General features: G+C 39.7%; 1 protein-coding gene across 2 annotated transcripts in view; it reads left to right on the top strand.

Moving 5' to 3' along the window:
* SERINC5 (serine incorporator 5) overlaps positions 1-12652 on the top strand; it is a 133406-nt gene that overhangs the window by 103282 nt on the left and 17472 nt on the right. For both annotated transcript variants that reach the window (XM_056824818.1, XM_056824820.1), the window contains exons 7-8: positions 534-629; positions 2363-2489. In XM_056824818.1, the coding sequence (XP_056680796.1) occupies positions 534-629; positions 2363-2489 (223 nt within the window). The remainder of the gene's footprint in view (positions 1-533; positions 630-2362; positions 2490-12652) is intronic.

Raw genomic sequence — 12652 nt, 5'->3', positions numbered from 1 at the left:
AATGGGGGTCAAGTGACTTGCCCAGAGTCACACAGCTGGGAAGTGTCTGAAGCCAGATTTGAACCTAGTACCTAGCTCTCAATCCACTGAGTTTCCCAGCTTCCCCCCATTATAAATTTAAAAAGACACATTGTCGAAGTTAATTATCTTTGAAAATTCTAGATAGTAGCAGGACTTTTTGTATAATAGTATATGCAATTTCCTTCTCCCCAATTCTTCTCAAACTTTACTTTCAGTACTAGAAAGTTTTGTTAGAGCCCATAAACCCAAATTCAAAGGATGTCCTCCGGAGGGGAAAATATTTCCCATTTCCTGATGGTGGTACCATCTTTATGAACACATGGTACAGGATAAAGAATTGGAATTTGGGGTTGGAGAATCTGGGTTTGAATCCTGGTCTTTCTTTTTAACGGAGTCATTTATTTGGCCCTCAGGCTTCCTCATCTCTCAAAGAAGGGGGGGTTGGGCTACCTAAGGTGCCTCCCAGCTCTCAGGTTTGGTGGTCTCACCACTGACCTCTTCTCCATTTTCAGGGCAGCCTCACTCCGGGTTACTGCAGTCGGGACTCATTAGCTGTTACGTCACCTATCTCACCTTCTCGGCTCTCTCCAGCAAGCCTGTAGAGACAAGTAAGTGACTCCTTCACTAATTACCTGTGTTGGGTATGTGTAATTGTGGGGGAAGGATTTTTCTTTCCTAGTGATTAATTGTTGGAAAAAAAAAATTAAAAGTGGGTTCCTTGGAGGTCTTTTAACCTAAGGAAACCCGAGTTGTGTATACATGAATGACAACTAAACTTGTTTTCCCTTTTGCTAGTCTGGAGGGTGCTGCTCTTTTTATTCATTGAATGATATCCATCTGGAGCCATTTTCGCTATCCTTCTGGGTGGTTGATGTTGCCCAAAGTAATTACTGCTTTAGAGCATTAGAAAGGGCAGCTAGGCGGAGCAGTGGGTAGAGGGCTAGGACTGGAGTCAGGAACACCTGAGTTCTAATTTGGCCAGAGATACATCCCAACTATGAGACCTTGGACACATCACCTTAACCCCGTCTGCCTCAGTTTCCTCATCTAAAATGAGGTGGAGAAGAAGATGTCAGACAACTCCATTATCTCTGCCAAGAAAACCCCAAATGAGGTCATGAAGAGTCAGGCACAACTGAAAACTGTTTTTAAATAAAAAACAAAAGACAGACAACACCTTTTTGCTTTTGATTTAAACCTAATTTATTTCATGACTTCACAGACTCATGATTTTGCCCATTGAGCTACTTGATTATAATAAAATGTTTGAAGTGCTACACTAGCACCGAGAGCATATTTTTAATTTCAAAGAGCACTACTTAGACATGCCTATTTGTGGCTGAGGTCAGTGCTATTGAAAAATAATGTTTCCACTGGGCTGAAAACTACCATCCTCTAAACCACTGTGTGCCTAGTTATTTTTAAAGGTAATCACTAATAATAATTTCCGTACAACTTTAGATACTTAGAATTTGCATGTTTGTGGAATGGTCTCTCGGGTGTTTCAGAGCTGTGCTAATTATATGTGGTCAGAGCTAGTAGTTAAACCCAACTTCTGTATCCAGAATTGGTGTCTACATGGGCGAGGACCGTTGATGGTAATAAGGAAGTCATGCTACTGTAGATAATCGAACTCTTCAAATAAGTTTTTTTTTAAGAGCCTACCATAATATTTTATGTAACTATTTTACCTCCTTCTCAAGAAGTAATAAAGTGAAGTAAGGGAGTCTGTTTTACAGGGCATTTACAAAATGGCATCAAGTTATTTTAATAAAATTCTATCTAATAGGAGTCATTGTAAGTGTGTGGGTTTCCTCGTCTTCTTTAGAAGAGATCGGAAAGGCAGCTGGGTTGCACAATAGATAGAGCCACGGACCTGGGTTGAAATCTGCCCAAGCTGTGTGACCTTGGGCAAATCACATAAACCCACTTGCCAAGCCCTTGCCCTTCTGTCTTAGAATTTTTACAAGACAAAAAGTAAGAGTAAAAAAAAAAAAAGAAGAGAAGATGGGCTGAGGTGCCTGTTAATCTTTGCAGGACTCATGGTAATTTCAGCCTGTCTTTAGAGCACTCCCTAGCCAGAAGAGCCCAAAGATTTGTTCTAAATGGAGATAGAGGTGTCTTGCATGCCAGATCTTCTGATTCTCTAGAGAAGTACTAAAAAGTGTAGCCCATACAACCTTGGACTTTGTGGAAGAAAACCTCTCCCTGTGTTTGTCCTTTGGGGTTCTGAGGGAAAACAAAAGCTGAATTAGCTTTTTCCTGAATATTATCATCTTTTTCTGTGAGTTGATGGCAGTCTGCTCCTCACTGAACTGGTTATTCTGTTTTTCCTTTCAAGTTTTGGATAAAAACCAGAAGAACATAACCATCTGTTCACCTAACTTTGGCCAAGGTCTCTATAGAGATGAAAACCTGGTCACGGGGCTGGGTACTGCTCTCCTGTTTGCTTGCATCTTGTATTCTTGGTAAGTATCTGGACTTGGTCTTGTGGGCAGCCTTGAGGACTTCAGACAGAAGAGCTAGAGGGGGTATGTGATGAGCATAAAGGAAGCAAGTGCCAGTTTGACTGGTAGTGCTAGAAATTAAAAGATAATATGCCAGACCTGGCTGTGTGACCCTGGGCAAGTCACTTAATCTCAGTTGTCTAGCCTTTACCACTCTTCTGCCTTAGAACCTATACTTAGTATGGATTCTAAATCAGAAGGTAAAAGTTTAAAAAAAGCAATGGTTTAAGGATAGACAGTTTCTTCTTTGGGCTTTTGGAATTCGATAGGGGGAAAATCGTGTGTATGCTTCCATTGACTAACACCTTTGATCAAAGCCTTGTAGTTGGTTCCATTTGAAGTACCAGATGCATTGAATTGGGGAACAGGAGAAGGAAAATAGGTGTTTGGTATTTTAGCCACAAAATGATCCAAAGACATTTCCTTTGGTATTGCTAGAGGCAATATAAGAGACTGGCTATGCCATCATTTTGTAAGCTAGCCAACAAAGATTAAAATTTTTCCTTTCTTTATTGCAAAAATGCATGAGTAGCAGCTCTCCAATAGACTTGGCTGCCTCTCAGGTGGCAAGACATGTAAGCAGGGGGCTTCTCTGCTGTGCCATCTGTCCCAGATGTGATTTGCTCCATCATTAAAAAAAAAAACCCAACCCTATGTAAAGAGATCAAGGTAGGGGAAGGACAGTAGGAAAGATAAATTACTCATTATAGAGTAAATTTGGCTTAAGGTATAGACTTATTTTAGCATAGCACCCCACCCCCTCCCCAAGTATACAGCTTCTTTCTCTGTGTTTTGGGCCATGTATTTAGTTTCTGTGTGGATTTCATTTCTTAACTCTCCCATTATAGGCATGGAATAATCGTGATGACGATGGTTTATTGATGGAATTCTACTCTGATCATTAATCTGTTTCGTTTTTATTTTGAAAAGCCCTTACCTTCTATGTTAGAATCAATACTATCAGTTCTAAGGTAAAAATGTGGTAAGGTAGGCAATTGTGGTTAAGTGGCTGAGGCCATCTGTGAACCCAGTGCCTCCAGTTTCCAGGTCTGGCTCTCTATCCACTAAACAACCTAGTTGCCTCTAATCTAATATTTATTTCGAATTTCCTTTTCTTTCCATATTTTGAGATCCAAATGCTCCCCTGAACCCATTGAGAAAGGCAAGCAAAACAAGCAAAGTGACAAAATTATACTTCAATTTACGCTCAGTTCATCATTTATCTGATGGTAGAAAGCATTTCTCAATATGAGTCCTTTAGAATTGTCTTGGATCACCATGCAGATCAGAGTAGCCAAGTCTTTCACAGTTGATTTGACCATTTTGTTCATTTCCTCTCCAATAATATTAGTGATACCCCACATTTACATAGCCCTTAAGGTTTGCAAAAATACTTCCTATAAAGGACCTCATTTTATTTTCACATCATCTGTAAGAGGTAGGCTAGTATCCTTTATCCCCATTTTATAAATGAGGAAACTGAAGCCCCAAGAATATGAATCCACTTGTCCAGTACTATATAGATCTTGTCTGAGGCAGAACTCAAACTCAGATCTTCCTGATGTCAAGTCTTGACATCATGAAAAAGAGTGCTGAGGGCTAGGCAGTTGGGTTTAAGTGACTTTCCCAGGGACATACAGCTAGGAGTATCTGGGACCTCCCAACTTTCAACCGGGCTCTTGTGAGATTAAAAATGAATGAATACTGCAAGTATTTAAATTTATAGTATTTGGTAATGACAAAGTGAGAGAGAAAGGGGTTCCTTCAGCTGAGTGAGCAGAGCACAGAGCCAGAGACCCACACCTGTTGCACTTTACCAAAGCAATAAGTCCAAAAAACCCTGCAGTGTGGGTTTCAATAAAATGTATCTCCCAAACATCAGCACGTAACTTAAAAGGATGCTGGGTAAATGTAGTTCAGGTGTTCAGGTGTAGATCTCAATCCACTGAGCCACCTAGCTGCTCCTGTTTATTTTTAATGAGGATACTTGGTGATTTCTCCTACCCATTTCAACTTGACATTGGGCAGCAACAAAGTCCTCTCCACAGAAGAGATTAAGAGCAAACTCAGCATCCCTATTAAGGAAGAGAAAAAGGATTTATTAAAGGATATTCTCTATAACCAATTGAGCCTCAGGAGAGCTGGTGTTGTGAGGAAAACCCATGGTATTCCAAGTCTGCATAGTAATTGACCTTGCAATGTGACAGCTCTTAAAGGTGGCTTTTCAGCTTTCCCCTTTTGCTTAGGAAAAGCCCCATCTCTAATCTCTATTTGAGATGATCTCTTAGTTTTCCAGGGTTCTGGGATGGTGCCTGGTGTTGAACAAGATGCTATCTGTTACTATCACTTTCAGAGCTAGACTTTAGGATATTTGGGTATTGTGTGTGGTTGAAAGGGATGAGAGAGGCGTAGGATAGGAATGCCCTACCGTATGCTAGAGATCTATTGACAGGGTAAGTAAGTTGAGAATGGAAAAGATCTCATCTGTGATCTCAGGTGCTATGAGGCTCCTTGGGTCTGTGTCAACAATTGTTTCTCAATTTATAATCGGGGATACCTCAAGATAGATTTTAGGGGTGAAAGCAAAATAGAGTGAAAAGCAATTATAACTACCTATGAGGGTTTCAGGAAAATAACCACTTAATATTGACAGGTGTCTTCCCAGGGAGTTCTGTCTAAATTGCTTAGCCATTGCCAGAATGATGGCCGTGGCTTGACATCTAAGAAACTCTGGTTATTATTCTGGTCGAACAAAGAGGCAATGTTTATTGATGGCCTGCATATTTGATTACTAGTGGTAGGTGGCTTTGGATTGAGATCCAGGCACAGAGATGGGAGGTTCTGGGTTCAAATGTGGCCTCAGATATTTCCTAGCTCTGGGATCCTGGGCAAATCATGTAACCTCAATTATCTGGTCCTTAATGCTCTTTTGCCTTAGGACTGATAGTATTGATTCTAAGATGGAAGGAAAGGGTTAAAAAAAAGTAAAAAAGATGAATAATCTTCTTTCTTGGAACCAATACACAGAATTCATTCTAAGATGGAAGGTAAAGGTTAAAAAAAAGTTAAAAAGATGAATAATCTTCTTTCTTGGAACCAATACACAGTATTGATTCTAAGATGGAAGGCAAAGGTTAAAAAAAAGTAAAAAAGATGAATAATCTTCTCTCATGGAAGCAATACACAGTATTGATTCTAAGATGGAAGGTAAGGGTTTAAAAAACAACCTCAAAACAAAAACTCATGAATCATTCCTCAGTTTCTTAAAGCCTACTGTAGAGATAGTGAAGAAGTTTAATTCATTTTTTCATAAATTAGGGTGTCTTGAATCTCTGGAGATGGCCCAGGGCTAGAGTAGATTTAACACAAGATTTCTAAATCCCAAACCAGCCCACTTCCCACCTTAGTAGGTGGACATATAATTAACATGTAAGGTGTCATTAGGGCAGTCATGTAAGTCACCATCAAGGCACTCCTTGTTTGCAGTTCTAAATTTGAATCTGTGTAAGATATGGAGTTGACATCTAAAGTGTTGATGACTGGTTTTCCAAGTTGGACTGTAATCTTCCTCATAATAGCTAACATTTAGATAGCACTTAAAGTGCTTTGCAAAGTGCTTTTTACAGATTACAATTCTCACTTAAGAAGTAGGAGCTGTTATTATCCCCATTTTATAGATGAGGAAACTAGTGTCTGAAGCAGGATTAAAATGTGAGGCTTCCTGTCGCCTTGTCTAGTCCTCCATCCACTGTACCACCTAGCCCAGAAAAGGAAGGAGAGGGGGGAGAGGATGATGAGCAAGAATTATAGCTTTTGCTCAAGATAAGGGACTATAGGAATTAATCATGAACTCATGGACCTGTGCCAAGCTCACTTGTGTCCAGAGACAGGGGCAGGGCTTGTGCTGACCCACGTATGAGTGAGAGACCCTACAGCGTGGGAAGAAGAATCACTCATCATTCAGCTTCCAACAAAGGCTCCAGAACTAAGTAAAACCCTTGGTCTCTCGTTCCAATGCACAGAAGTTTAGATAGTGGGCTAGAAGTCTTATTAACCCAAGGAGGCAAAGGCAGCCACATAGGAACTACTGAGGAATAAGACCCAGGGTTTAGAGACAGCCAGGGAATGCAGAGGATAGAGTCTGGACTTGGATTCAGGAAGTCCCAAGTTCAAATCTTGCCTCAGCCCACTTACTCAGTAGCTTTGTGACTCAGGGCAAGTGGCTTCACCCCCCTGACTAGCCTTTACTGCCCTTCTGTCTTGGAACCATTACTTAGTATTGATTCTAAGATGGAAGATAGGGTTAAAAAAAACAAACATAGTTTGGTGCAACGAGAACCCTGGATTTGAAGTCAGTACTTGGATTCTAGTCTCTCCTCTTCCACTCACTACCTTGTGTGACCTTGGGTGAGTCCCTTAACCTTAGTGGACTTCCTCTAAAAAGGAGTTGTATGAAATGACCTCTGAGGCTGTTCTTGCTCTAGGTTGACGGTCTCATGAATCTGTAATTTCATTCTACAAAAAGTGAAGAAAGCATCAGGGGAAATCCATATCAAATCCAGTGATCACTAATAGGTACTGGTTGCTAGGATAGAAATAATGAGAACCCCGGAGAGAAGTGATTCCTTCCTCCTGTAATTGGTGAAGGCCAAGCCTAATCTGATTTAACAATCGAGATTTTAGGAGAGTGAATTTCAGAGGGTTTGGAGGAAGGAAAGGTAGCATCCTTGTGGACTGAAGTTCTGTAGGGGAAGTCCATTGACTTAAAAATGAATGAAACAGGGGGCAGCTAGGTAGCTCAGTGGATGGAGAGCCAGGCCTAGAGATGGGAGGTCTTGGGTTCAAATGTGACCTCAGACATTTCCTAACTGTGTGACCCTGGGCAAGTCACTTGACCCCCATTGCCTAGCCCTTACCACTCTTCTACCTTGGAACCAATACACAGTATTGACTCTGAGATGGAAGTGAGGGTTTAAAAAAAAAATGAATGAAACACTGAATCTGTTCTGTGTGGAATTAACCACATTTGTCAGTGATACAAATGCAAAAATGCAGTGTTTGGTGTTAAAAGCCCTTCATACCTTTCCAGTATCCTTACACCTTACTCCCCAATACAAATTCTTCAATCCAGTGACACTGGCCTTTTGGCTGCCCTATGAAAAAGATGCTCTTATGTCTTGACTGCAGGCATTCTCTCTGTCTCCTCCCCCCCCCCCTCCCCAATGCCTGGAGTGCTGTCTGTCTTCCACTCTGACTACTGACCTCTTTGGCTTTCTTTAAGTTCCAGTCTTACCTCCTACGAGAAACCTTCCTCAACTCTTTTAAAAACATTTTAATCCCTTTTCTTTGGTCTTTAGAATCAATGCTGTCTATTGGTTCCAAGGTAGAGGAGTGGTTGGCTAGGCAATGTTAAGTTAATGGTTAAGTGACTTGCTCAGGGTCACACAGCTAAGAAGTCCTCAACACTTCTTAATTCCAGGGTCTTCTCTCTGTTAATTATTTCTGTTTATCCTGTATATAGTTTGTTTCTAAATATTTTTTGCTCGTTGGTTCCCTGATTCGATTGTAAGCTCCTTGAGAGCAGGGATAGTCTTTTGCTGGTTTTATATCCCTAGCATTTAACCCAATGCCTGGCACATAGTAAGTACTTAATAAATGTTTATTGAATTGAATAGAATATAAAATTTACTGTAGGCTGCATAATGTGAAGCAGCTTGTATTTTTTTCCTTTTTGAAAAGCTAAAGATTTTCCTTCTATAGATCGTTTAAAAAATTTCTCAGTGGCTGACCTTGATATTTACTTATGCAGATGATCTATGAGTTTTGTCTCTTCCAAAATTTAGAACCATGTCAGTGGGGCATGGGAAGACCTCGCGTGGTGTTCCCAGAAGAGGTCAATTTTTAATGCTGCCGTCTGGTACCTGGAGATCTATCTGGTTGCCAGCAGCAGATGCTGAAGTGCCAATAAAAATCTGCAAAAGCCATACTGATAGGGGCAGCTACAGTTTAGTGGATAAAAAGCCAAGCCCGGAGATGGGATGTGCTGGGTTCAAATGTGACTTCAGATACTTCCTCGCTGTGTGATTGGGCACGTCACTTAACCTCAATTGCCCAGCCCTCACTGCTCTTCTGCCTTGGAACCAATACTTAGCATCAGTTCTGAGACAGAAGATAAAGGCTAAAAAGCACAACTGTACTAATAGAGGGAGAGAGGGAGGAGAAAAGACATGTAACAGTTGCTAATATAGCTTCAGAGTAAGTTGAAACCTTATTAGTCCATCAAGCCCATCTCTCTCATTTTATAGAATGAGCAATAATTTATATTTTTTAATTTTATTTTATTATGATAAATATTTTTTAGATGAGCAGAGGATAAATGATTTGCTCAAGGTCATCCAGTTAGGAAGTATTTGAGGATAAGATTAAAATACAGGTATTATTTTTTATTATTTAGTTATACCACATTTCCTCACAAGTTTCCCTAAGTTAATTGATTGTACTTATCTCCCTCCCTCCCTTCTCTTCCCTTCTTCTGGTGCTTCTAGGTGATTTTTATCTGGGTTATACATGTATTATCATGCAATACATATTTCCATAATCTTCATTTTTGTAAGTGATAATCTTATAAAACCAAAACCCCAAATCATATACCCACATAAACAAGTGAAAAAACATGCCTTCATCCTCATTCTGACTCCAACGGTTCTTTCTCCGGAGGTGGATAACAGCCTTTTTCAGAAGTCCTTCACAATTGTCCTGGATCATTGAAATACAGGTATTCTTGACTGCAGATCCAGTGTTCTAGCCACTAGGGTAAACTTGCTTCTTTGAGAAGGAAGATTTTTCTCTGAGGAATGCTAATATTTCCCACGAATATATCCTCTGTTGGAAGTTGGCAAGTTATCCTGGAAAGCGAGACAAAGAGCTTGTCAGGGTGGTGACTGATTAATATTCAGGACAATAGCCCTCTTCTGTGCAGTAGATCTACAGAGACTCAGTTCCAAAAATTTCACCAAGTTTTATCAACTTTGTCAAGTTAGTGGAAGGAAACAAGATGGAATTTTGGCTTAGAGTGGGGCATAGGAGGCAGGCCCAGGGAAGAAGGAATGACAATCCATCTGATTGGGGAGATCTCCATTTTGGAATGCCTTAGATTTCATTTTCTCTTTCCCATTTTTTTCCAGGCTATAAAGAATTTGAATTTTGGAAAATTGTTACCGTAATAGGTGGAGGGGTGGATTAGGATGGTCTCTGATAATTTTGATGCTTGAAAATTATTTCTATAAGATTTAGAATCCTTAATCGAAAATACAGGAAGCTCAACGCTTTTCAGATGGCTGGAGGAAAAAGTGTAGAAAGTTACTTTTGGGACACATCTTTTGGGTCCTCCATCTTGCTATTAAAAAAACAGCATATAGCCTTTAATATTCTGTCCATAGCTTGCTCTAGAATAAGAATAATTTTTCTGTTTTTTATTTTTATTTTTTTAGCAGTGATAGCAGAGAAACCTCTCTCTCTCCTACCCTGTGTGACCTGTTACACACAGCAGCTTTAAAGCAGCAATTGAGAAATCTCTGGCATAGGGTAATTTTATCCTGGCACCTTGCAATCATACTCTTTGGTCCAGACTACAGAAGTAGACTTCATTCCTTTTACTCATTCACATTCATGATGACGTGAAAATAAGAGGTCCATAATGGCCCATTTTGGGTGGGTAGCTCAGTGATAATAACAATGACAACAACTAAAAGAGGACACTGATGATAGTGATGATGATAAACCCCTTTTCCTTTTAATTATAAACTTCCTGAGGGCAAAGACTAGTTTTATTTTTATTTACATTTATATCTCCAGTGTCTAGCAGAGTGCCTGGTACTAGTAAGTACTTAGTATTATTGATTGATTGCTTAATAATAAGCAACTCGGGGGCTTCTATATTCTCATAACCTAATCCAATATAATCTCCAACTCTATTCCCCGTCTCATTTGATTGAAATCTAAAACGTTTAAATATGATGCAGAAAATACACAGGTCCAGAGGTTCTCTGCTTCCTCTTTAGTCTTTTCTAAAGAATTCTTCTAGGTCAGGATTTGAGGTTCTTGACCTGGTGTTCTATGATCCTCTGCTTTTTGGTTTTGTGTTTTGCTATTCTATTTATTTGTTTGTTACAAATTCTTTCTTTCCTTTCCCCTCTCCTCTTAAGAAAAGGCATCATTGACACAAAGATACATATATAAAAGTGTCTTACTTATTTCTATTGTTCACTTTTTTCTTTGGAGATGAACATACACAAGTCATTCTACAAACAGTATTTCTGTTGCTCTATATAACATCTTGGTTCTGCTTGTTTCACTCTCTATAATTTCTTGTAGATTTTACTGTGTTTTTCTAAAACTAACCTGCTTGTCACATGGTGCAGTGGTATTCCGTCACAACCACAGCCACGACTTATTCATCCATTCCCTAGTTGATGAGCAGCCCTTAAGCTTTCAGTTCCTTGCCACCAAAAAGAGAACTGCAATCACATTTTTAGAACATACAGGTTCTTTTCCTTGTTCCCTGATCCCCTTAGGAAATAAGCCCCAGTAGTGATATTGCTGGGTAAGAAAGGTATACCCCATTTTATAACTGAGTATATTTGCAAATTGTTCTCCAGAATGGTTGTTATAAGGAAAGTCCTTTGCAAAACTCAAAGTACTATCTAAATGTGAATATTTGTTTTATATATGTTTGCTAATATTCCTACTCTTGGTGAATCTTACCTACCAGCCACCAGACCTTACAGCTAGAAATCTTTATACGTAAAAGAATTTGCTAATTGTAAACTCTTGTGGTGAGGGAAAGATGAAATAACTGAGGAAACAAAATTTTGATCTTCCAAGCATTTCGATTTATTTAGCAGTGCATGGCAATTGCCCAACAAATCAAAACACTTAATTTCCTCATTCTCTTTTTTTCTTTCTTTCCTCCCCCCCTTTCTCTTTCTTGCACACAGACACAGACTCTCTTTTTGTTATGATTCTGACTACCTTTCATCACAAATGGGCTCCTTTTTAAGAATCATGCATAACAGGTTACAGACACAACAGTATAGGGATAGTGGACTCTGAGCCAACATCTCTATGTTTCTTCTGGACAGGTTTCTCTTTCTTCATCTGTTAGTTAAGGAGACTAAACTTCACAGGCTCTGGAGTTGGAAGGGCTCTTGGAACTTTCAAGTCCAACCCAGACCTGAATAGGATTCCTCTCTACAACAACATCCCATACCAACTGATTCACTAAAACAACCCACGGTCTCCCCAGGCAGTTAGTTCTATTCATGCATAGTTCTAATGGCCAGGAAGTTTTTCTTCATGTCACACAGAAATCTGATTCTTTGAAACTTCCACCTCAGGCTCTGAGATCCCGTCTTGTTTTGGTGCCTGTGCCCCTAACTTAATAACAGACAGAAGTACCAGTGTTAAATTAACATTACTACCACTACTAGGATAGGGGCACCCGCTTTAGTTCTTGGGGAGGTCCCATCTGGAAAACTGCTAAGTACTGCTCGAGTCTCCATCAGGGGAAGCTTAGATTTCAGGCAAAAATTTTCTCTATCTCTCTATGGTCTTTTGACCATCATTGGAGGAAAGATTAGGGAGTTGGGAAGGGAAAGTATAAACAGGTAGAGTCCTCTGAATTCAGGAAAGGAGGTATCCCATTCTGTTTAAGTGTCTCTATCTAATCAGAGGAACCTTTAAGAAGGTCGAAACAAGCAAGATACTTTTAGATGGAGTGAACAATAAGCAGCCTTTGGATGACAAGACATGCTTGTTTAGGGGGTACATATATGCACTCATAAGTCCTTCAACCTCCAGTGAAGAGGACTTGGGGATGCTTGACAGGTTACCTACTATATGTTTTTATATATGCATACCACCAGAAAGAGGGCATTTAGATTCAATCAAATGGTTGGGTTACCACCTACATTGCTATAATGAAGCAGACAAGTCTTAGCAAAAGCTGGAATACTGAAGATAAGAGTTTCCTGGGCTAAAGCAATTATAAATAATAACTACACCTACCTTTAAAGAAAAATAGAATGCCATAACTGACTTCATTTACAACTAACAAGAACTCAATA

This window comes from Monodelphis domestica, chromosome 3, assembly GCF_027887165.1.
Source record: "Monodelphis domestica isolate mMonDom1 chromosome 3, mMonDom1.pri, whole genome shotgun sequence".
NCBI lineage: Eukaryota > Metazoa > Chordata > Mammalia > Didelphimorphia > Didelphidae > Monodelphis > Monodelphis domestica.
Note: the sequence above shows the minus strand (reverse complement) of the source record. Positions and strands in the feature narration are given on the sequence as shown.